Source organism: Capra hircus, chromosome 19 (genome assembly GCF_001704415.2).
Source record: "Capra hircus breed San Clemente chromosome 19, ASM170441v1, whole genome shotgun sequence".
NCBI classification, from domain to species: domain Eukaryota; kingdom Metazoa; phylum Chordata; class Mammalia; order Artiodactyla; family Bovidae; genus Capra; species Capra hircus.
In genome coordinates this window covers 41,717,720-41,738,263 of record NC_030826.1, presented here as the reverse complement: position 1 = coordinate 41,738,263, position 20,544 = coordinate 41,717,720, and the positions used below count along the sequence as shown (strand labels likewise).

General features: G+C 55.2%; 1 protein-coding gene across 5 annotated transcripts in view; it reads left to right on the top strand.

Moving 5' to 3' along the window:
• Positions 449-20,544, top strand: part of ACLY (ATP citrate lyase) — a 42,629-nt gene continuing 22,533 nt past the window's right edge. Inside the window, exons 1-15 of one of the 5 annotated variants that reach the window (XM_013972416.2) lie at positions 451-582; positions 1,139-1,170; positions 5,150-5,336; positions 6,566-6,688; positions 8,528-8,590; positions 9,025-9,215; positions 9,677-9,756; positions 10,741-10,871; positions 11,646-11,764; positions 12,507-12,643; positions 13,318-13,379; positions 15,384-15,501; positions 17,390-17,544; positions 18,018-18,108; positions 19,113-19,142. In XM_013972416.2, coding sequence (XP_013827870.1) covers positions 481-582; positions 1,139-1,170; positions 5,150-5,336; positions 6,566-6,688; positions 8,528-8,590; positions 9,025-9,215; positions 9,677-9,756; positions 10,741-10,871; positions 11,646-11,764; positions 12,507-12,643; positions 13,318-13,379; positions 15,384-15,501; positions 17,390-17,544; positions 18,018-18,108; positions 19,113-19,142 — 1,621 coding nt within the window. In that variant the 5' untranslated portion in view covers positions 451-480. Of the gene's footprint in view, positions 619-1,138; positions 1,171-5,149; positions 5,337-6,565; positions 6,689-8,527; positions 8,591-9,024; positions 9,216-9,676; positions 9,757-10,740; positions 10,872-11,645; positions 11,765-12,506; positions 12,644-13,317; positions 13,380-15,383; positions 15,502-17,389; positions 17,545-18,017; positions 18,109-19,061; positions 19,143-20,544 lie in introns of all 5 variants that reach the window. The other 4 variants (XM_005693833.3, XM_013972417.2, XM_005693834.3 and 1 more) reach the window with 4 other exon arrangements.

The window sequence follows — 20,544 nt, the reverse complement described above, 5'->3', positions numbered from 1 at the left end:
CAAAAAGCAGGTCTAAGCATATAGGTTCGATGTGGCCGATTTCAAGCTGCCAGGATACGGACGTCAGTTTCTCCCAAAGCGAGATGGGAAAGAGACTCTGGGTCCCCAAGGCTGCGATACAGCCCATTCGGTCAACACTCCAGCCCCCACTCCCCAACACCCCATCGCAGCGGCTCTAGGCCCACCTCCTAAGCGATCAGGCCATGGCCCCCAGCCTCGTATGTTCTCCTCCCAGCGTAGCCCGGCCCATCTCCCCACCAGAGGCCCCGCCCCCGACCCCTCCCTGGCTCGGCAGGCTCCGGAGAGGCGGTGCCCGCCAGCCGTCCAGGACAAACGCACCAGCGGGACTACAAGTCCCAGCAAACTCTGGGGTCTGGCCTCGGGGGCGGGGCTATATCAGCCAGCGAATTGGGAGGAGCTCTGGGGCTCAGGCTAGGGAATGCGTGTGGCCAATAGCCCGGCGGCTCGCGCTGTGTGCCGATGGGGGCGGGGAGAAGCCCGCCAGCGCCCGGACAAAAGCCAGGTCCCCGGCGACTGCGGGAGGCTGGAGCGCTCTTTGCAGTGGGCGGTGACTTGGGGCCTGTAGCCTGAACGCCGCGCACAGACTTTCTCGGAGAGGTGAGTGGCGGACGGCTGTTTTCGCGAGATGGACCCCACCTGGTCCAGGAGCTTCCTGCTTCCCTCCCCCAACCCGGAACCGCCTCCCTCGAAGCCGGCTTGGGGCTCACGCGCGCTCCCTGCACCTGCTTGGAGTTTTGGGGGTCTTAGTTTTAGGTTAGCCTTCGCTGGGATCCCGGCCGGTGGCCTCGTGTCGCCCTCCCCTCCCCCGCCCCAACTCCTCCACATTCTAGTTCCCGGAGTTTGCACAAGGCTGGCCGCCGTTGTTGCTTGCCTTCCCTCCGCCGTATTACATCGCCCCTAACTGCCTCCCCTCATCCCCACCCCGGGACTAGTCGCCGAGCCTCATCGGGCTTTCTGTGGCTACTTCTTGCCCCGATCTGGGTCCCTCCACCCCCGCCATCGGATGCCGGTCAAACGAGGTAGAGCGGTGGCTAGTCTCCCCACTCCTACTCCTCACCAGTCGGTTCAGGCCCTCCCTTTTAGTTCTGTGGAGAGTCGACTGAGCCCCGCGCCAAAGTGGAAGGAGCGAGCAGGGCGCGCAGCCGCCGAGGATCACATTGGCAGGGCCGCCCCAGGCCTCGCCACGAGGACCTATCCTTGGATGGACGGCGCAGGGAGGACCCTCCTCGCTCTGGGGGTGCCGTCAGGCCCAGCCGCTAAGCGACAGATGGTCGGGGTGCCCGTCTCTCTCCCCACCCTTGGCGTTGATGCCGAGCTTGGCCGAGACAAGGTCCTCCAGGGGCTGGAGGATGCTGCCGCCACCCTCCTGTCTGGCTTGGCAGAGGGCCAGTCCCAGCGCCTGCTGCCCTCTCCAACCTTGGCGGATAAAGGAGTTCTACCATTATGTGGTCCTCCGGAGTCTGCCTGGAAAGAGGATTTTGCGGGGGGTGGGGGGTGGCGGGGAAGCAGTGCATAGCACTGTTCGGTCAACCAAGCCCACCCCTCTCCACCCTTTAACTTCGCACTGTTTCAGCCAGCTCAGATCATTGGATTTCTGAAATTCTGAAATGATGGGTGAAGGACAGCTGGTAGACCCAGCTGCTCAGAGGGGTGTTTTCACTTTTTAAAGAGCTGTTGCTGCTGCTGCTTTTTTTCTTTTAATATTTAAAGAGCTTCTTAAATAGCTTGGAAGATGACAATGGGAACAGCTCTTGAGCTCAGCTGGGTGGTAGGTGTCTTCACCCCCATTCTCCACTATATTTGCTGCAGTAGAGGACCCTCAGAATTTTGTCCCTCTCTTTACTCCAGGGATTGCCTGGCCTTTCCAAAAAAAAAAAAAAAACAAAACCACTCCTGTGGATACTAACCTTAAAATAAGTGCTCTTTATCCTTCTCACAGAGACCCTACATAGCATCCCCAGTGGTTCCTCTCTACTGGCTGTGTCCCAGGGGTACAGTCCTGGGGAACAGACTCCTTTCATTCATCCCTCCCTGTGGGCTACTTCTGCCCTCCATGGCTGCTGTGGATGAACTCAATTCTGGGTCACTTATCCTGTCTGCAGAAAAGACCCCATTCAGCTCAGAAGGGCCCTCCTTTCCATTGAGAGAATGTGTGTGTGTGTGTGTGTGTGTGTGTGTTCGTGTGTTCAGGTCCCCTGTCGTGATTTTCCCCAAATTTACCTAGGTAACAGTTCCTGGGACCCCCAAAGTGGACCCCTAGGATCTTAGCTCTGCCCTGAAACCATCTCTGACCAGTCTGACAGCGCATTGTTATTCAGTTACTGGGGAGGCAGCCCAAGACTCCGCAGTGGGGTGTGCGTGTGTGTTGTGTTCCCAGCCCAGACAGGTTTCTACTTTAAGTACTTTTGTCTCTTGAGCCACTGTTCTTAGCTGTGGGTCTCTGGGCTGTCAGATCATGGTCACAGGTCACCATCTTGAAGGGATAAGCAAAACTGGGTATGTGTACATTTTTCGGGGCTTTTCTTCTGGTGCTCAAAAGAGTCTGAGACCTCAAATAAGTTAAGATCCACTACCCTCAAGAGACTCCCCCGAATGATTAAACTTGTGATTTATTGCCACCCAGTCCACTCCCTGGCTTTGTGAGCCTTCTTACTCTGTCTTGGTAAATATGCAGAGGCCAGATTCTTTCCCTGTCTTTTTACTCTATCCTATAAATTCTCTGTCTTGGCCTTGAGAGGGCCTGCCCCATCTATGTCAAAGTGCTCTGGTGGCCAGTCTGTGTTTTGGTGAGCTGGCAAAGCTTTTCTATCCTGTGCCGTTCCCCTGTTATCTGCTCTCCCATCCCTCTCCTGAGCACCAGACAGAGATGAGTTCTTGAATTTGAGATCTGAACCAAGGCTCATGGAAATTGTGATTTTTTTCTTTTTTTTTCAGTTGCAGGTCCCTTTTCTCATCCAGGTTCTTTCCAAAGTTGGGTCTTTGTATCCGGTGGGAGGCGGTCGTTGTTCTGGGAGTGTCTCTCTGCTGGAGAGGCTTAGCCGGGGTTGAGGGGGCGGTGGGGGGGCCTTCCTTTCTCTTGGAATTTGTGATTAGCTTGTGAGCGACTGAACTGAACTGAACTGAACTGATGTGTCCTAACCACTGAGGGTGGTCAGCGGCTCCTCTCTCCTTTATCTGCTTGATCTGCCCTGGGTTGTACTCTGTTTGGGAGAGGGTAGGGGCGCATGTACCCATCTGATTTCAGGACCAGTTTTTCTGGTCTGAGTCAAGAAGGTTGGGAAATGGAGCTGGAGTGGGTGGGGGATGGAGGGGTATGGGGCAGTGGGGCTCGTTGAGGCGTCTCCTTTGGTAACTCATATTGAGAAGGAGCCGGAAGTCATCCCAGGGGAAGGTGAGAAACGGGAATGTTTCCTTTGAGCCCCTTCCCAGCTACCCGCCTTTGGGCCAGACACCAGACTGAACGCACCCTTTGTGCCTTGCTGGAGGATAGCTGGGAGGCCCAGCCAGCCAGTCAAGCCAGGATTAGAACCTGAAGCCCAGCCTGGCGAATTGGAAAGGAGGTGCAGAGTGGCCCCGGAAACTCTGGCCTTCCCTGAGCTGGAAATGGAGAGACCAACCTTCCTGAATATGTAAAGCAGCCAGCCCTTCAGCTCCACCCTCCTTTATTTACACTTGGCTTTTCTCTCCCAGTGAATTCAACAACCTCAATTCTGGATATTTGTTGGAGAGACAGGAGTGACTTCCTGATCTGGCCAAGCTCTTGGCATGAATGACTTAGTTTCCTTGCTCTTCCTGTCTCCCCACTCTTTATCTTCCCAAATTGCTCCAGGCACTACCCCAAGGGAGAAGGGGTGTGTCAGGACAAAGTGACAGGGAGGGAAGGTGAAGTTGTCATCACAGACCCTTCTGTGAGGTGAATGAGGTGAACGGGGGAAATGGCCTGGCTCCTGGGGCCTGGACAAGTGGTCTTTTCTCTTGGGCTGACTGTGGGATTTTCTGGGGACCAGGAGTGAGAGGGTTTGAGTTCAAGCCTCGGGACCCCTGCATATTAATTAGGCTTCTTGGGCAAGTTGCCTTAACCCCTCTGAGTTTTTATTCCTCATCTAAGAAATAGGGCTGTGGGAACTTCCCTGGCGGTCCAGTGGTTGAGAATCTGTGCTTCCACTGCGGAGGGCATGGGTTTGATCTCTGGTTGGGGAACTAAGGTCTTGTGTGCCACGTGGTGTGGCCAAAAATAAAAATAAGAAATAGGACTCTCAATCTCCATGCACCTCCCAGGGCTCACCTACATGTGACCCAGGATGGCTTCTGCCTCTCTTCCCCCAGTTCTGGGTCGGTTAGAAGTGACCGGTATGGGTGGTTCCCAGAGAGGACTCTGTTTTGCTCTAAATGAGTAGCTGGATGACTCAGCGGGGTGGGTGGGATGCACTGAAGGTCACAGTTTCCCGCCCTGTGTCAGCTCTGAACTTGGGTGGGAGTCTGGTGTCCTGGGAGAAATGGGCTTTGACATAACTCTTCCTCTTCACTCCTGGGGGGCTTGGTCCTGTGTGAGGCTAAATAGACTTGCTTTACCCAGCCTTTGGGCTGGTGATGTGTGTGAGTGTGTAAAATGAGTGAGTCTGAGTGTGTTGGAGACCAGACATGGAGGAGGGGTAGGGCCAGTCTTACACTATTTAACTGTGTTCCCCGCAGGTCACAGAACTAGAGGGTGCATTTCAGGGTCTTTGTGCCCATCTCGGGTGGGACAGGCACTCAGGTTTGGGTCACATCCCTGCTATTCACGGTCTCCCCATCCAGCTTTCTTTGTTCCAGGGTGAATGCTTGTGAATGTGCTCTTGGGTGAGCTAGTTTGCCTGGAGAGTAGAGGCCATGAGTCCCCGGGGACGTAAATGCCACCTTTGTTTTTCTCCACCCTCTGTCCTCACCCATCATTTTCGAAGCTGCTCTCTCTGGTCAGTGCTGTTTGAGATCTCCCTTCCATCCTTCCTTCTGGGGCAGCCCTCTTCTCCCTCTGGAGAAGCGCTGAGATCAGGTTTTATGGTCTGGGGGCAGCTGGGTGGGGGTCTGTCCTGCTGGAGAAGATAGCGCCTCCATCTCCCCGCCCCCTCTGACCAGCCCTTCTCTCCCTAACAGGTAGCGCAGGGCCTTCTGTAGCCATGTCGGCCAAGGCGATTTCTGAGCAGACAGGCAAAGAACTCCTCTACAAGTACATCTGCACCACCTCGGCCATCCAGAACCGCTTCAAGTACGCCCGGGTCACCCCTGACACAGACTGGGCCCGCCTGTTGCAGGACCACCCATGGCTGCTCAGCCAGGTGAGCCCTCCGCCCCACCAGACCCCTCCTCCAGGCCCAGATGTCCCCTCAGAACGTGTGATGGCAGATGGCCTGCCTGGGTGGGCAGGGTGCAGGGGGCTGAGCGTGTTTTGTGTTCAGCCCTGTGTGCCGCACGCTGAGGTGCTGCGCCTGGACTGGAACTGGTCAGCTGGAGTCCGGGTGGCGGCTCTCTGGTTATTAACCATGTGGCCTGGGGTAAACCATTTCACCTCTCTTGAGTTTTAGATTCCCCATCTGTCATATGGGCAAACCACTCACCCTGTGAATTTAAGGACTAGCAATAATGCCTGGAAAGTCTTTGATCTGCTGCCTGGCATTTGGTAAATGCTCAGTAAAAAGCACCTGCTCCATCAGGAATATGTCAGGGCCATGAGGAAATGCGATGCTGTACTTTGTGAAGAATGGCTGATGGAATCCACCCGGAGCAGGGAATCCTCTCTGTAGATCCATTTAGACGTCTCTGGCAGGTCCCAGAGAACTAGGACCAGTGAGGGGCCAAGTGGGAGGGTGTTCAGGGATACAATTTTCCTTCTGCTATGAGGCAGCCCAAACCCCAAACCACAAAGGCAGTTGGTAAACTTCCTGGTACTGGAGGTGTGTGAGCAGTGGCCAGGGGCTGCTTGTAGATCTTGTAGGTGGGGTTCAAACACAGGGATATCTTGACCAGATGTCTTCTGCGGTGCTTTGTCACCCCAGGGCTCTGTCTTTCTATTCTTTCTTTTTGGAATGTGGGTGCTGGTCCATATTCTGAGGTGTTGAATGAAGCTAAGATATCACATAGGGAGGGTAGGGAATCCTTTACTCATTCAGCAGGTATTCAGTGAGCGCCTACTCTGTGCCAGACCCTATCCTGAGCCAGGACAGCTCTAGATTCCCAGTTGTCAAAGGTGTTGGCTGGGATAGGTGAAGAAAGCTTCTGGGAGCTGACCTTGAAGATGGGTGGAATTTACCCTGAGGGTGGGGTGAATTGGAAGCCACCCAGGCTATCCTGTGCTTTGGGGCCCTGGACTATTACCTCTTAACTCTTCCCTCTCCTTCTTTGCTCTAAATACAAACCCCTCTTGGAAATTCCCTGGTACTGCAGGGGTTAGGACTCCAGGCTCTCAATGCCTAGAGCCTGGGTTCAGTTCCTGGTTGGAGAACTAGATCCCACAAGCCACATGGCTCAGCCAAAACACAAAACAAGCAAACCAACTCTCTTGTTCCAGAGCTTGGTGGTCAAGCCAGACCAGCTGATCAAACGGCGTGGAAAGCTGGGCCTAGTTGGGGTCAACCTCACTCTGGATGGAGTCAAGTCCTGGCTGAAGCCACGCCTGGGACAGGAGGCTACAGTGAGTCTGGGTGTAGGGTTGGGGTGGATGTGCTGTGGTAACAGAAGCAAACATGGTTGCTTCCAGATCTGCAACCCTATGGATCACCCCCACGACTGGTCCGATTGCAGCCTGGGGAGGGCAGGAGTCCTGCAGAGCTGGCTTATGTAGTAGGGCCAGTTGGATGCTCATTCCGAGCTCCCCTGACAGGGAATGGTGAGATGTGCTGTACAAGTAGAAGTATTACAGGCACTTCTGTGGTGGTCCAGTGGTTAAGAATCTGCCTTCCAATGCAGGGGATGAAGGTTCTATCCCTGGTCGGGGAAGTAAGATCCCACGTGCTACAGGGAAGCTGAGCCTGAGGAACCCGAGCCAGGCCGAAATAGTCTGTTCCTTTAACAACAGTCGTGGTGATGGGACTCTGAGACCTACTCTGGGAACTCCTTTCTTTTCAATTACCAGAAAGGGTAGGGTAGCTCACCATGACCTGCATACCTAAGAGGAACAATAAAGGAAAAAAAAAGAACTTGAAGGGAGATGCAGAATCATTTAGGCAGAAACGATCTTGGGCCAAGAATCTAGGAAGAGACAATTAATACTGAAGAGTCAATTCAGTTCTTGTTTTCTCCCAGTTTGTTGATTAATTTCAACTCTGTAGGTGAGAGTTGAAGTGAAATATGGCTTAGGAAGGCTAAGTAATGCCCAGAAATAAAATTGCATTTCTTTTTCTTCTCCCCAAGGGAGCTGGAGAACTGAAGGGAGGGAGTGGACCAAGGCTCGGCTTAAGCCGGGGAGCATTTGCTGTCCATACCTGGCTTTGTCCCATCTGGGGTGACTGTGGATCAGTGTTGAGCTGCTAACTTGGTCTCCCCAGAGTAGGATGAAGGTGGTGATGGAGCCATCTTCCTTTTTACCCTGGCTTCCTTAAATCAGCTCTTGTTTAATTTCCCATTTCTGGCTCTCCTGGATGAAGAGGTATCCCTGAAGTTATACACGGGCTTGGGGGTGGAGGGATCTTGACCTTCATGCCCCTAGGCCTTTGGGGAGAGGACAGCAGGGTTGGGGGTGCTGAGCAGTGTCCCCAGGGAGGTCCTTATGCTTCCTTCTTAGCTGGCTTTTGTCAGGGGGTGGGGGGAGACGCTGGGGACATCTGAGCTGGCAGCAGTGTCTGCCCGGGCAGGAGCGGCTCATTACCTCTGATGGATCACTGTCTGGTCCCTGACTCAGCAATGACGCACGCATGGGCGGGCGGGGGCTTCGGGACACGTGGGGAGGGAGGGTGAGGACTGTCTCGCCTCGGCTGCCGCCAGGGACCCACTCAAACTGATTAGCTCTGCAGGCCTGTTGTTGTCAGCAGGGAAAGTCTGTGCGGAAAAGTTTTCCCTGTCAAGCTCCTTTCTCTCTCCCTTCCCCAGCCTTGCGCCTGAGCCTGGGTCTCCCTGCCTGAGCTCTGGGATCGATAACCTTGATTTGTCCGAGCACGTGATCTGTGGGACAGCAGAGGGGTAGAGGCTCCAGATCGCTGCTTTGGGGGGCGGGGCCACATTACAGCTCATTTGTCACCCTCCAGAGGAGGTGGAAAAGAAGGTGTGAGATGTTTTAGAAGTGTCAAAGTGTGGCTGGCACAAGGGCAGTGGGTGGAAGAGGGGGGTCTCATGCAGACTTCTTTAGTGTAAGGGTCTGTGACCCCATTGCCCTAGTTTCTGGAAAGATCTCTTTCTGGCAGGTGTTGTGGCAGTAGTGCTGGGGCCCCACCTCTGATGGATGGGTGAGGTGGAAGGAGCAGAGGGTCATCCCTCCTCTTTCCCCACGAGCAAGGCGTGCCATCCGCCTGAGCTGTATCTCCTTCAATCTCCATAGGTTGGCAAGGCCACAGGCTTCCTCAAGAACTTCCTGATCGAACCCTTCGTCCCACACACTCAGGTATGTGTGAGGTGGCTCCCAGCTGGGTCTTTGCCCTCTTAGGAGCATTGTGCCTGTTGATCTTAAAATGATGAAAGGAGAAATCAAGCCGCTGGAGAAAAGTCAGAGCAACCAAAGTCTCTGAAGCTGCGCTTTTAGGGTCTGATGGTGGTGCAGAGCAGGGAGTTCAGAGATGAGGGGAAAGGCTTAATTTGCAGCAGAAAGGAGCCAGTGCTGGCAACAGAGGGGACTTCCCAGTGCTGGAGTGAGCAGGACTTGAAGGGAGGACCTTTCCCCCAGAGCAGGTCACATTGGCCCAGGCTGGACTGTCAGCCAGCAAGGCAGTGGCTTCTCGTCCTTGAGGTCTCACCCGGTAGGAGGTGTCTATGGGATTTTAGAATTGATACAACTGGGGCTGGGCCCCTCACCCATATGGTGCCCTCTTCCCTCGTAAGGAGGAGGAGTTCTACGTCTGCATCTATGCTGCCCGAGAAGGGGACTATGTCCTGTTCCACCACGAGGGTGGGGTGGACGTGGGCGACGTGGATGCCAAAGCCCAGAAACTGCTCGTTGCCGTGGATGAGAAGCTGAATCCCGAGGACATCAAGAAACACCTGCTGGTCCACGCCCCCGAAGACAAGAAAGAGTTGAGTGAGAGGGATGGCAGGGCGGTGGCGGTATAGGGACGGGGCAGGCAGACAGCTCTGGGTACAGGGGGACGAGCGGAGTGGTCTTCCCTGTCTGGGCACCGGCTACCCGGCTCCAGCCTTTGGCTGGAAGATGGGGAGCAGCCAGCAGTCACAGCCCCTCCCTGTCCCCAGGAGGAATGCGGGGGCAGTGGGGAGCCTGGCTCAGACTGGAATGTCCGTCAGCATCCCTCACCTCCTTGCCCCCGTCTGTCTGGCATGGGCCCCCCTCCTGCTCCATGCCTGACAACCTCTTTCCGCCTCAGTGGCTGAAGAGTGACATCCGGGGAGCAGAGTTTGGAGAGGAGAGGGAGGGGTCAGCAGAGTGGGTGCTGGGGAGTGGAGTTGTCAATAGCAGTGAGAGATGCCGCTGAGTCTGCTCCCTCGTAGACTGACAGTCCCTCTCTGCCTCCCCCTCTAGAATTCTGGCCAGCTTTATCTCCGGCCTCTTCAATTTCTATGAGGACCTGTACTTCACCTACCTCGAGATCAACCCCCTTGGTAACTATCTCTGCTGGGGTGGGCCCACACCCCCGCTTGCAGAGGGCAGCGCAGACAGGTGTGTGGGGGCAGAGGGATTCCCCGGGCTCCTGTTTCTGAGCTCTCAGGAGGCCATGATCATCCTTCTGTTTCACCAACTCCAGTTTCTTCTGTGATGGGGAAGTCCTGGTTCTGGTTTATCTGCTCAGTGGCTCTTCCTGCCAGTAGATTAGGCTGTTTTCCCAGGAGCTGGGCTGCCCCTGCATCTGCCTGACCAGTCATACCCTCCCTTCCTCTTGGTGCCTCGGAGGCCCCCTTCCCCTCCACCCACTCCAGGAGTTAGTCAATCATTGACCCCCCACAGCTGGAAACACCTTGGCGAAGGCTCTCCGGTTGTGCAAGAGGCAGGTGGTGTGGGCTGGCTCTGGCCAGAGCTTCTGAGGTCAGACTCCTGATTCAGATTCCAGCGGGGGGATGTAGCCCCTCTTGTGGACCAGATGGCTCTGTGCTAACTAAATTAGCTCAGTGGCCCTGGGTAAAGGGAAGTGGACTCCAGCGAGGCAGCAGTGAATGAATTCTGCTAGTTGTGGGCCCGGTGCACCCACAGCTCCCCTTCTTCCCACTTCTCTCTGGACCCTAGGGGACCCTGGGGTACCCACTCAGGGGCCTTAGACATTGTGCTTGAAACGCTTTTTATGTTTTTAAGTAGCAGAGTTATGGATAGGTGAATGGGTAGTGCTTTAAAATTGCCATGGCAACCTAAACAGAGGTTTCTGCCCTAGTACCTACAAATCAGGGAGTGGGGATGGTCTTGTAGAATTTGTTTTTCCTTGAATGAGGGAAAAGCTGTGTCTCCATAAGAACCAATCTGGTTTCTCGTTGAGCTGGAGAGTCATGAGGCCTGGGGGCCTCATGGGGGTGGGTGTGGGAAAGCCTGGAGGGGGTTGGAGGTGGATGGTCACCTCTGCTGGGACCCATGTCCGATCGCCTCTTCTTTTCTTAAAGTCGTGACCAAAGATGGTGTCTACATCCTTGACTTGGCCGCCAAGGTGGATGCCACTGCCGACTACATCTGCAAAGTGAAGTGGGGTGACATAGAGTTCCCGCCCCCCTTCGGACGGGAGGCTTACCCAGAGGTAAGGCTGCTGTGGGGAGGAGACTGAGAGTGAGCGGGGCCCGGGCGGGGTGACTAATCTCAGATGAGCATTCTCCCCACCCCTTTGTGAGCTATATATTTGGCAGGAAAGGAAGGTCGAGCCATTTAATTTTCTTAAAACCCCAAAGGAGGTGGGGGTAGGAGAGAGCCAAACCTCTGAATCCTGGCCAGAAATCCTTTTAGACTCCTCTCTCAATCAACCTCCCTGGGCTCATAACTTGATTTGTTGTTTCACAGTAATTCCGAGTGGCTCCCCCTGATCCTGTCGGGAAGATAGTTGTCTTAGCCACTTGCTGAGAATTTTAATTGCTGCTTCCCACCCCATCCTCTGAGAGGTCCTCACAGCAGGATCAGGCGTGTATGACAGAACCTAGGCCAGGGGAAGAGTCTGGGCTGGGGGTACGGATAGGGCCTGGCCAGCTGGGGGAGGGTGGGACGTAATGAGTTAGGCAAGGAGATGCTGGGGGTGGGGCCAGGGTAGAAGCAAGTGACTTAGCAGGACTTAAAATCAGAGAGAAAGGAGTTGGAAAGTTTGTTTCCAGGCAGTGACTGGCCGTAGATGGTTTTGGTACTTACAGACAGCATCCCATTTTGTCCCAGGCCCATGAGGCCCCACACAAACCCTTCTTCCGGACCCTGTGAGGACAACGGAGGCCCTTTTCCTACTGCTCCAGGGGAAAGGGAGGGGTCCTGGGGTCTGCAGCCTGGTGAAAGGGGTGCCCCCAGAGCCCACCTGTTTCTCTCTGGTCCCCAGGAAGCCTACATCGCAGATCTGGACGCCAAAAGCGGGGCAAGCTTGAAGCTGACTTTGCTGAATCCCAAGGGGAGAATCTGGACCATGGTGGCCGGAGGGGGTGCCTCTGTCGTGTACAGGTGACCGAAGGGGCTGCTGAGGGGCTGACGGTCGGGTCCCCCACAGGCTTCCCACGTGTGGCCTGAATCAAGCCCCTCACCATGGAGCTTGACCCCCCTCTCCGGCACAGAGCAGGAACCCTCGGGGCATCCCAGAAAGGCCTACCCATGATGTCTCCAAAACTGTCTTCTTTGCTTCAAAGTTAAATTTTTAGTTTTAATTCTTACCATTAGTGATAATGTGCTCCATACAAAGGTGCCGCAGATAAGGGAAATGAGCCAGGTCGTGTCCCCACGCCTCGGCCTGGGGTGTCACCAGTGTGTCCCTCCAGGTGTTTTAGCGCCTGTATCAATAGTCATAGGCTTCCCTGGTGGCTCATCTGTGAAGAATCTGCCTGCAGTGCCAGAGTCGGGTTTGATCCCTGGGTCAGGAAACATCCCGTGGAGCACGGAATGGATACCCACTCCAGTATTCTTGGCTGGAAAATCCTGTGGGCAGAGGAGCCTGGAGGGCTACAGTCCATGAGGTCGAGTTTCACACTTCATAGAGATGTCACATAGGGCTGGCAGGGTGCTCCCCTAGGAGGGTCTGGTGCAGCACAGTTAACCTTCAAGTATGACTGGTGAGGGGCTTGAGGGTCTGAGGGCTGAGAGGTCGCTTCCAGAGGTGGCCTGGTCTCAAGGCTTCAGGGGTTTCTGTGTGGCACCCCAGGCACCAGGCTGCTGCCTTTTGCCAGCGCTGACTTCCCTATCTCCCTGGCAGTGACACCATCTGCGACCTGGGGGGTGTCAACGAGCTGGCGAACTACGGGGAGTACTCGGGTGCCCCCAGCGAGCAACAGACCTATGACTACGCCAAGACGATCCTCTCCCTTATGACCCGCGAGAAGCACCCAGATGGTGAGACACACGAGCTTGTCCTTGGCCCGGCCCAGTGTCCTGGGGTGGGAAGAGCTTTGGCTGGGCTGGGAGGCACGAGGTTGTCCCAGTCCTTTGCAACCTGGGGCTCACCGTTTAACTTCTGGACCGAGGTTGCCCTGACTTTGCAGCAGGCAGTGACAGCACCTGTCATTCCGGGGGCTCCAAGCAGGTGAGGAAGGGGTGGATACATGAAGTCCTATGAGCAAGGGAGGCGGCAACGGAGGTAGTGGCCGCGGCATGCTTTTGCTGACTGCTATAAATTCAGTTCTTTGTGGCCTGCTTACACGTTTACTATTCAGGCTGTGTGGTTCCCAACTTCCCTTTACCACCTGTGCTGTGTTTTGGGACTACAGATACTGATTCCCCTTCCCATGAGCCAGACAGAGAGTCCCACCAGGGGTGTCCAGAAACCATGCTGGGTTTCTTGATGCCAGGTAGGAACGATGCAGAGATTCTGTGGGTTTGGATTAACCACCTGCTCGGTGGCGTAGGTGAGGGTTGAGCTGATGAAAGTAAGTCAGGAGAGACCAGCTTGCTCCTCACCTCTGCACTGGTATCTCCTAACAATTGGGGGTTCTCACTTGGATTTCTGATACGATGCCCAGGTCTACCTTTCTAACCCTTTTTTGACTTCTCTCTTGCTCCAAATACAGGCAAGATCCTCATCATCGGAGGCAGCATTGCAAACTTCACCAACGTGGCTGCCACATTCAAGGTAACCAGCTGCAGGGGAACGTGGCGGGTTGGGGGGAAGCAGGGAAGGGAAGTTTCTGTAGGAAGAGTTGGGACAGAAAAAGATCCCCAAGAGTTACCTAGGCCAGGGTGGGGGCGGTCTTGACCTAGGGATGCAGAAGACCCTGGGATGGATCTCTCTGAAGCTGTGTGTCTCTCTGCACAAGCAGCTGACCCTCTCTGAGCCGTGATTCTCCCATCTACAAATGTGAAGGTGAATTTCTGCCTTTCCTGTTTCAGTTCTTAAAGAACTGGCTTGATTGACCCCATTTCCAACATTCCGTTGTAAGACTGGGTTCTCTGCACCTCCTGGTGTTTTTTCTCCCAGTCATCTGCCCCTTCTCCAAACGGTTGGCATGATGAAGTGTTTGACGCCCTGGGGTGCAGGGCTTCTGCTTATCTAGTCAGAGGCCAGTCGTCCTGGGTCTCTGTACATAGGTCAGGGCTGTGGGCACCAGTTTAAAGAAAGTGTGACTGCCAGTGAGAAGAATGAGAGCTCACATGTCTCCAGACTCCTCCCCTTCAAGGTGGTTGCCTCAGGAGGCCACTTATTATCCCATACTGTCAGATGTTCAGGGCAGCTGTTCAAAAGAACGTCGGCCATCTGGTAGTTCCATATAAACTTGGAGAATAACACGCAGATTGAAACTTCCCTGGCAGTCCAGTGGCTTACGACTACATCGTCCCAATGCAAGGAGCCCGGGATCGATCCCTGGTTGGGGAACTAGATCCCCCATGCTGCAGTAATGAAGATCAAAGATCCCTTGTGCCTCAACTAAGACCTGGCAAAGCAAAAAAAAAAAAAAAAAAAATCAGAAGTGTGTGTTATTTAAAAAAAGAATGCCTAAATGAATGTCAGTCTTGGAAGTCTGAGCTATCAAGGAGTAGAAGACAAGGCCTTGTCAGTCTTACCTGAAACAGGTCCCTAATGGGACCTGATTCAACAAATAAATCTGACACAGCTGGATCTTGGCAGCTTTGTTTTAGCTTCTAAGCAGTCCTGTCATAAAGGCAGTGCCAGTGATAAGGGCGATTATGTCTGGAGCAGGCGCCGTGTGTAGAGCTTCGCCATGAAATGCCACGAATGATGGAACTTAGACTCTCCCTTCGTCTGCCCAGACAAAACTGGTCCACACCTGGGTATGTGCCCACAGGTGCCCGTTGCAACAGCTGTTCCCGGGTCACTTGGAGAAGCTTTTGTGGAACTTTGCCAGTGAAATAGACTTTGCCCTGATAACCCCAACAGCTCTTGCATAGGATCTTGGTGTAGAGCTTCCCCCAAAATTACAGTAAGAAAACAACAGCTGTAGATGGGGTGAGAGATCAGCAAAGCCCCACTGGCATCTGAGAACCAGTACTCAACACTGGCAATACTCTGGTCACCTGATGCAAAGAGCCGACTCATCCCTGATGCTGGGAAAGATTGAGGGCAGGAGAAGGGGGCGGTAGAGGATGAGATGGTAATAGCATCACTGACTCAGTGGACATGAGTTTGAGCAAATTCCCAGAGATAGTGAAGGACTGGGAAGCTTGGCGTGCTGCAGCTCATGGGGTCACGACTTAGTGACCGAACAACAGCAACATTGGAGGCCCGATACCCCATGCTCTGAGGGGTGTCACCCCGGGTGCCCAATGTTCTCACCTCAGCACCATCACCAGTGGTCACCAGTCCTGGGCCTTTGGGTTGCTTGCGGTAGTCCAGTTTACTCGTGGAATTCTTGACTGCTGGGGTCTTTCTGTGATTCATGAGAAGCAGCCCTGGGTTTTTTTTGTTTTGTTTAGGGTTGCATAGCACAGCTAATGGAGTCTCAGTTCCCTGACCGGGGACTGAACCTGGGGCCCTGGCAGTGAAACCACTGAGTCCTAACAATTGGACCACCAGGAAACTCCCGGCAGCCCTGGGACATTTGTTTCCCATAGTTGTAAGTGCTTGCTTTCTTGCTGCCTTCTTTCTAAGCACTTGAGTGTTGTTCCTTGGTCCTTCTAGGGCATCGTGAGAGCAATTCGAGATTACCAGGGTCCCCTGAAGGAGCACGAGGTCACCATCTTTGTCCGAAGAGGTGGCCCCAACTATCAGGAGGGCTTACGGGTCATGGGAGAAGTCGGTAAGATGAGGGGATGTTTTCTGTCCCTCCTCGGGATTTCCTGAGCAGGTCAGTCTTCTAATTGTCTCCATGCTCCTCCCACCACCCGCCTCACTCCCCGGAGCTACAGCTGGCTTCCGCTGCGTTTCTCTGCCCTCTGACACATGGCACCTGACCGAAACCTAGATTCAGGGTGGGCAGGAAAGCAGTTTATTCAGCTGTTCATTCAGCAATTGCCTGTGGAAGGCCTGCTGCACGCCCGGCGCTGTGCTGAGCACTGGGGTCACGGCCACACGCGACGGCTGAGTGGCTGCAGCCTCAGGCACGTGGCAGGGCCAGATGGGGAAGGGTGGCCTCTGTGGGAAGGGACGGGGCTGTTTTAAATGAGGCAGGCAGAGAGCATTTGGCCAAAAAGGTGGCATTTGAGCAGAAATCTGAGGAGGAGAGGGAGCAGTTGGTGGTGGCTGTCTGCACATGAAAGGGCGGGTCCCGAGGCCCTGAGGTGGGGCCAACTGAGGGGCCTGGGGCAGAGGTTGGAGGCAGAGAGGCTGAGGGAGAAGCTATGCAGGGCTAGTACAGGTCCCGGGGGCGCTTGGCCGTGACCCTGGCAGCTGCTGGAAGACTGGAGCAGAGGTGCGACACCATTTGACTTAGGGTTGAGGGCTATTTAGGCTGCCAGGTGGAGACAGGGCCTCCAGGGCAGCCAGCTTGAAGCAAGACCACTCAGGAGGCTGTGGCAGCTCCAGGACAGAGCAGGGGGCCCAGACTGAGGGGCGAGGGGAGGGAGACGGGTCAGTGTCCAGGCCTGGATGGAGGCAGGGGTCCAATAGTTGGTAGAACAGGAAGGAGTTGCCCCCTCGCTGAGCTGAGGGAAGCGAGGGCGTGGGTCCATTTTGGTTTCCTTTCTTCCTTCTCCATTTTGGGCGCCTCCTGCAGGCTCCAGAGACCTCAGACTCAGGGCTTTCAAGAACTGGGGTTCCACGTCTCATCAGTGAGGACTATGATTAGGTCCCTCTGAACTGACCTGATCAAACCAGCAGGCTTTGGTCTTGAGTGAAGCACAGCCCTGGTGCCAAGAGCAATTCTGTGAGGGGTGGGGGGGTGGGGGTGGAGGGGGATAGGGCGGGGGTTGGGGGCAGGTGACAAGACAGAGGGGAGGTGATGTGAGATGCTCCTGCTCAGTGAGCAGGCCCTCTGACTGAGAGACTGGACCTTTCCGCCTTCCCATTTTCCCCAATCTGGGATCCACGGCAAATATTGCAGCCACCTGGATCACTTGGAGTGGCATCAAGTCCTAATTCTCACCTAAAACTGAAGACCTGCTGTGGGCTCACAGCTTAGTGAATGCCACCCAGTCACTCCTGGGGCCTTAAACTCTGGGGACATTAAGACAAGTAAACAGCGGCTGGAACAAGATGCTGTCTGCCGGGGATCTCCAGGCAGGGCGGTGTGGAGGGGCACGGCTGTCAGATCAGGGAGGGCCTTACTCAGAAGGTGACACTTGAGCTGAGCTGAGCGGCAGCCAGGTGACAGCTCCGTGTGGAGGAAGGAGCAGGGCAGAGCCCTGGGGAGAGGAGAGGAGCCCAGGTGTTCAGGAACAGAGGCCAGGCCTGGGGGGTTGTGGTGCGGTGGGCACAGGTGACAGGCGGAGAAGGGGGAGGGCAGGCTCTCACGATACTGTGGTCAGTGGAGGGTGTCCATAAAGCTGCTTCATGCTGTTGCTGGCAGGTAATCTTTACAGAGATTTGTTTAGTGGTGGAGAAAATAACCACCAACTTGTCCTGGGATAATTGGGCTTGCACAGAAAGTGCCAGACACGGCCAGGGCTCAGAAGGGTCCTTGGCAGAGTCCTGCGGCCACGGGCGCTTCTTAGGAGACTCAAGTGGTGGGTGCTTTTCCTTCCTCACAGGGAAGACCACCGGGATCCCCATTCACGTCTTTGGCACCGAGACTCACATGACGGCCATCGTGGGCATGGCCCTGGGCCATCGGCCCATCCCCAATCAGCCGCCCACAGCAGCCCACACCGCCAACTTCCTCCTCAACGCCAGCGGGAGCACTTCAGTAGGTGCCAGCCTTCCTCTGCTGCAAAGCCCGCAGAGTCATCTTTGTTGCCCCTCATACCCCATCCCATCCGGGGCCCAGTGCCCACCTTTTGCTTTTGGGGACTTTGGGGAGGTACAGAGAGAAGGCTGTATGTGGTTAGTTTCTGTATATCTGCTGGGTTTTTTCCTGCCCTAGTCAAGGTGGTGGTGTGGAAAGATAGGGGATTTTAAAATCAGACCCGAGTTCAAATCCTGAGGAGGGTGGGACCTCAGCAGTTATCACCAAGAACCTCAGTTTGCTTGTCTATAGCTTGGGGACATTACTGATTCCTATCTCAGAGGGTAATTAAGCATAGTACTTTTGAAAGCATCTTGTGGAGAACAAAGCTGTGTGTAGTTCTTATTACCTGAGTTCTCTGGAGCCTCAAGGACCATTGGCTTTTTTCCCAGCTACTCTCTATGACCCTTACTGTCTCCCTGTTGTCCCCCCAGACTCCGGCCCCCAGCAGGACAGCATCTTTTTCCGAGTCCAGAACTGATGAGGTGGCCCCTGCCAAGAAGGCCAAGCCTGCCATGCCCCAAGGTAACTCCCAGCGCGGCTTTAGAACCCTCTGTTCCTTTCTGAGACCCCGCTGGGCCAGCAGAGGTGGACGGAAGCAGTTTGGGCTTCGCTGTGGGTGTGGCACGTGGGATGGAAATGGGACACAAAGATGTGGTGGGCGGAGCCTGCTCTGCGAGCGGGGTCACTCCTCTCCTCAGTTGTCTTCTCTGCCCCCTCCCACGGGGTGTGTGATCTGGGCTGGTGGGCTGCGGAGGAGACGGAGTTATAGGAGTACCAGGTCAGGGGAAGGTCCCGCAGGCCCTCCCCATGAGCGGATGGCAGGAGCCCAAAGCCCAAAGCCCAGGATGGCAGAAGACTCTTGTGCCCGCCTCCACCATCCTGGGTCTCACCTTCCTGGGAGCGCACCGCAAGGGCACACGTCGTCTGCCCTCCCGTCTGGTTTGCCCTCTCATCTCTCCCTCCTCTGATTCATCAGAGACCTGATCCCTGCCAGCCAGCCCTTGCCATCAGAACTAGGTGGCCCATGTCAGTTACCACTGGGTCTCCTCCTGGGATGGACAGAGTGTGCTTGACGTTTTATGAAATAGTGGCACTGGCTCCAGGCGCTCCCAATTGGAAGTCCTCAAAACGGCTGCTTTGTTTCCAGCACAGTGTCAGGTCCATCTTCTCAGCCTCATCATCTCATTGATGTCCCCTGCTTCCCGGGGACAAAACAGGATTAGGAGGGCGGGCATCGGCCAGCTGTCCATCCAGAGGCCCTCGGCCTTTGGTGTCGGGTGCACCCTCTGAGCCTCGGTGCTTTCGCTCCTCTCCCTGCGCCCGCTGGCCCTCCGCCCCTTCTTGGCTCCACTCTGCTGGTCGGGGCTCTCCCGTTGGCCGGGCCCCTGTCATGAACAGCTGAGAAACGGTGAGGGTGGCAGCCGGGCGAGGCTCATCCACCAACCCCTTCCTGTTCCTACCCTCTCCCTCCAAAGCCTCCAGCCATCAACGGGTCACTCAGTCGCCTTGGTCATTTTCTTTGACAGATTCAGTCCCAAGTCCAAGACCCCTGCAAGGTAGGATGCCCCCAGCTCCGCGTGTGGCTTTCTAGTGGGTTACAGTCTTTACTCTGTGCTTCTGTCTCCCTGTCCCTGGTGGGTTGCGGTGTTGTCTGGTATCTTTTCTGTCCCTGCCTCGGTGTAGCCTGCCCCAAGTCCTGGTCTTCGCCCCATCCCTTCCCACCCCTGCTTTATTTCACCCCCCTGCTTTCCTTGCCATGGGGGTTGTCACCAGCTCATACATGGGAAGGAGTGGACAGTGCAGGAGGGGCAGGAGCCAGGCCCACGGCCTCAGAGAGGGGAGTGGAGCCCAGGAGGAGGCCGTGGAAACTGAAGAGGGCTTGGCGGAGCCAGCGGGCCAGGAGGGGAGCCACTGACCACCCGATTCTCTGCATCCCATGACGGCTTCATTTTCTTTTCCCACCTCAGTCTCACCACTGCCGACTGCATCCCAGAGCAGATTTCTCTGGGGTTTGGGAGGAAGACAGGATGGAGAAGGAGAGAGAGACCCGGAAGGGTGCACAGTCAATCTGGACTGGGCTTTGTGTCTGTGTAAGGTCACTGTTTAGCAGGGATATGATCTGTGTGTGCTCATGCTCCCTTGCAGATGTGACTAGGTTCACTGAGGTGGATAGATGCATCAGTTCAAAGTGTCAGGTCTTCCATTTAACTTTTTGATATATTCACAGCTGTGAAAAATCCAGGGAATGGTAGTCTCTTAAGGATGACCTGTGACTCCTTGCTAAGAGGAGGAAAGGGGTAACTAGGAGAGGTGAAGTAGCCCTTCCTCCCAGCCTCTGGCACCATTTGTTGTTTACGTACAAAACCAGACCTGAGGCTGAGCCCTGAATAGACTCAATGAGAGCGCTCTTGGCCAGGACAGGGGTGGGGGTGGAGGGAGAAATGGGTTTGATCTCATCATCAGTCCTGAGCTATGTGGGAAAGGAGGGCAGGAGGTGGGGGCAGATTGGCCCAGGACAGCGGAGCCAGTGGAGGAGCCTCGTGGGGGCTTAGCCCCAAAGCACAGGTTCTCTCTGGGGCCTCTGTGCTTCCAGCAGGCTGGGGATCGCCACCTTCAGCTTGTCTTCTCTGTGTGCTGAGTGCTCCAGTTCTGCCCTTTTCAAGCTAGGAGTGCACGTGGGTTGGTACAGATTCCAGACCTTGTCCTGGGATCCCCGGGAATGGGGAGCTGGGTGGGGCAGTGCTAGCTTATGTCCCTCCTCCCTTGCACAGTTGAGCTGCATCTCAAGGTAGTATTTGTGTAATCCTGACTTTGATGCTAGATGACCTACAGCTTCCATCATTTGGCATCTCTGGGCTTCAGTTTGCAGGAATTGGAAAGTGAGGGAACTGGACGAGGTGGCCTCGGTTGTTCTGTGATCTCTCATGTCTCACTGAACCCGGATGGATCCAGGGCACA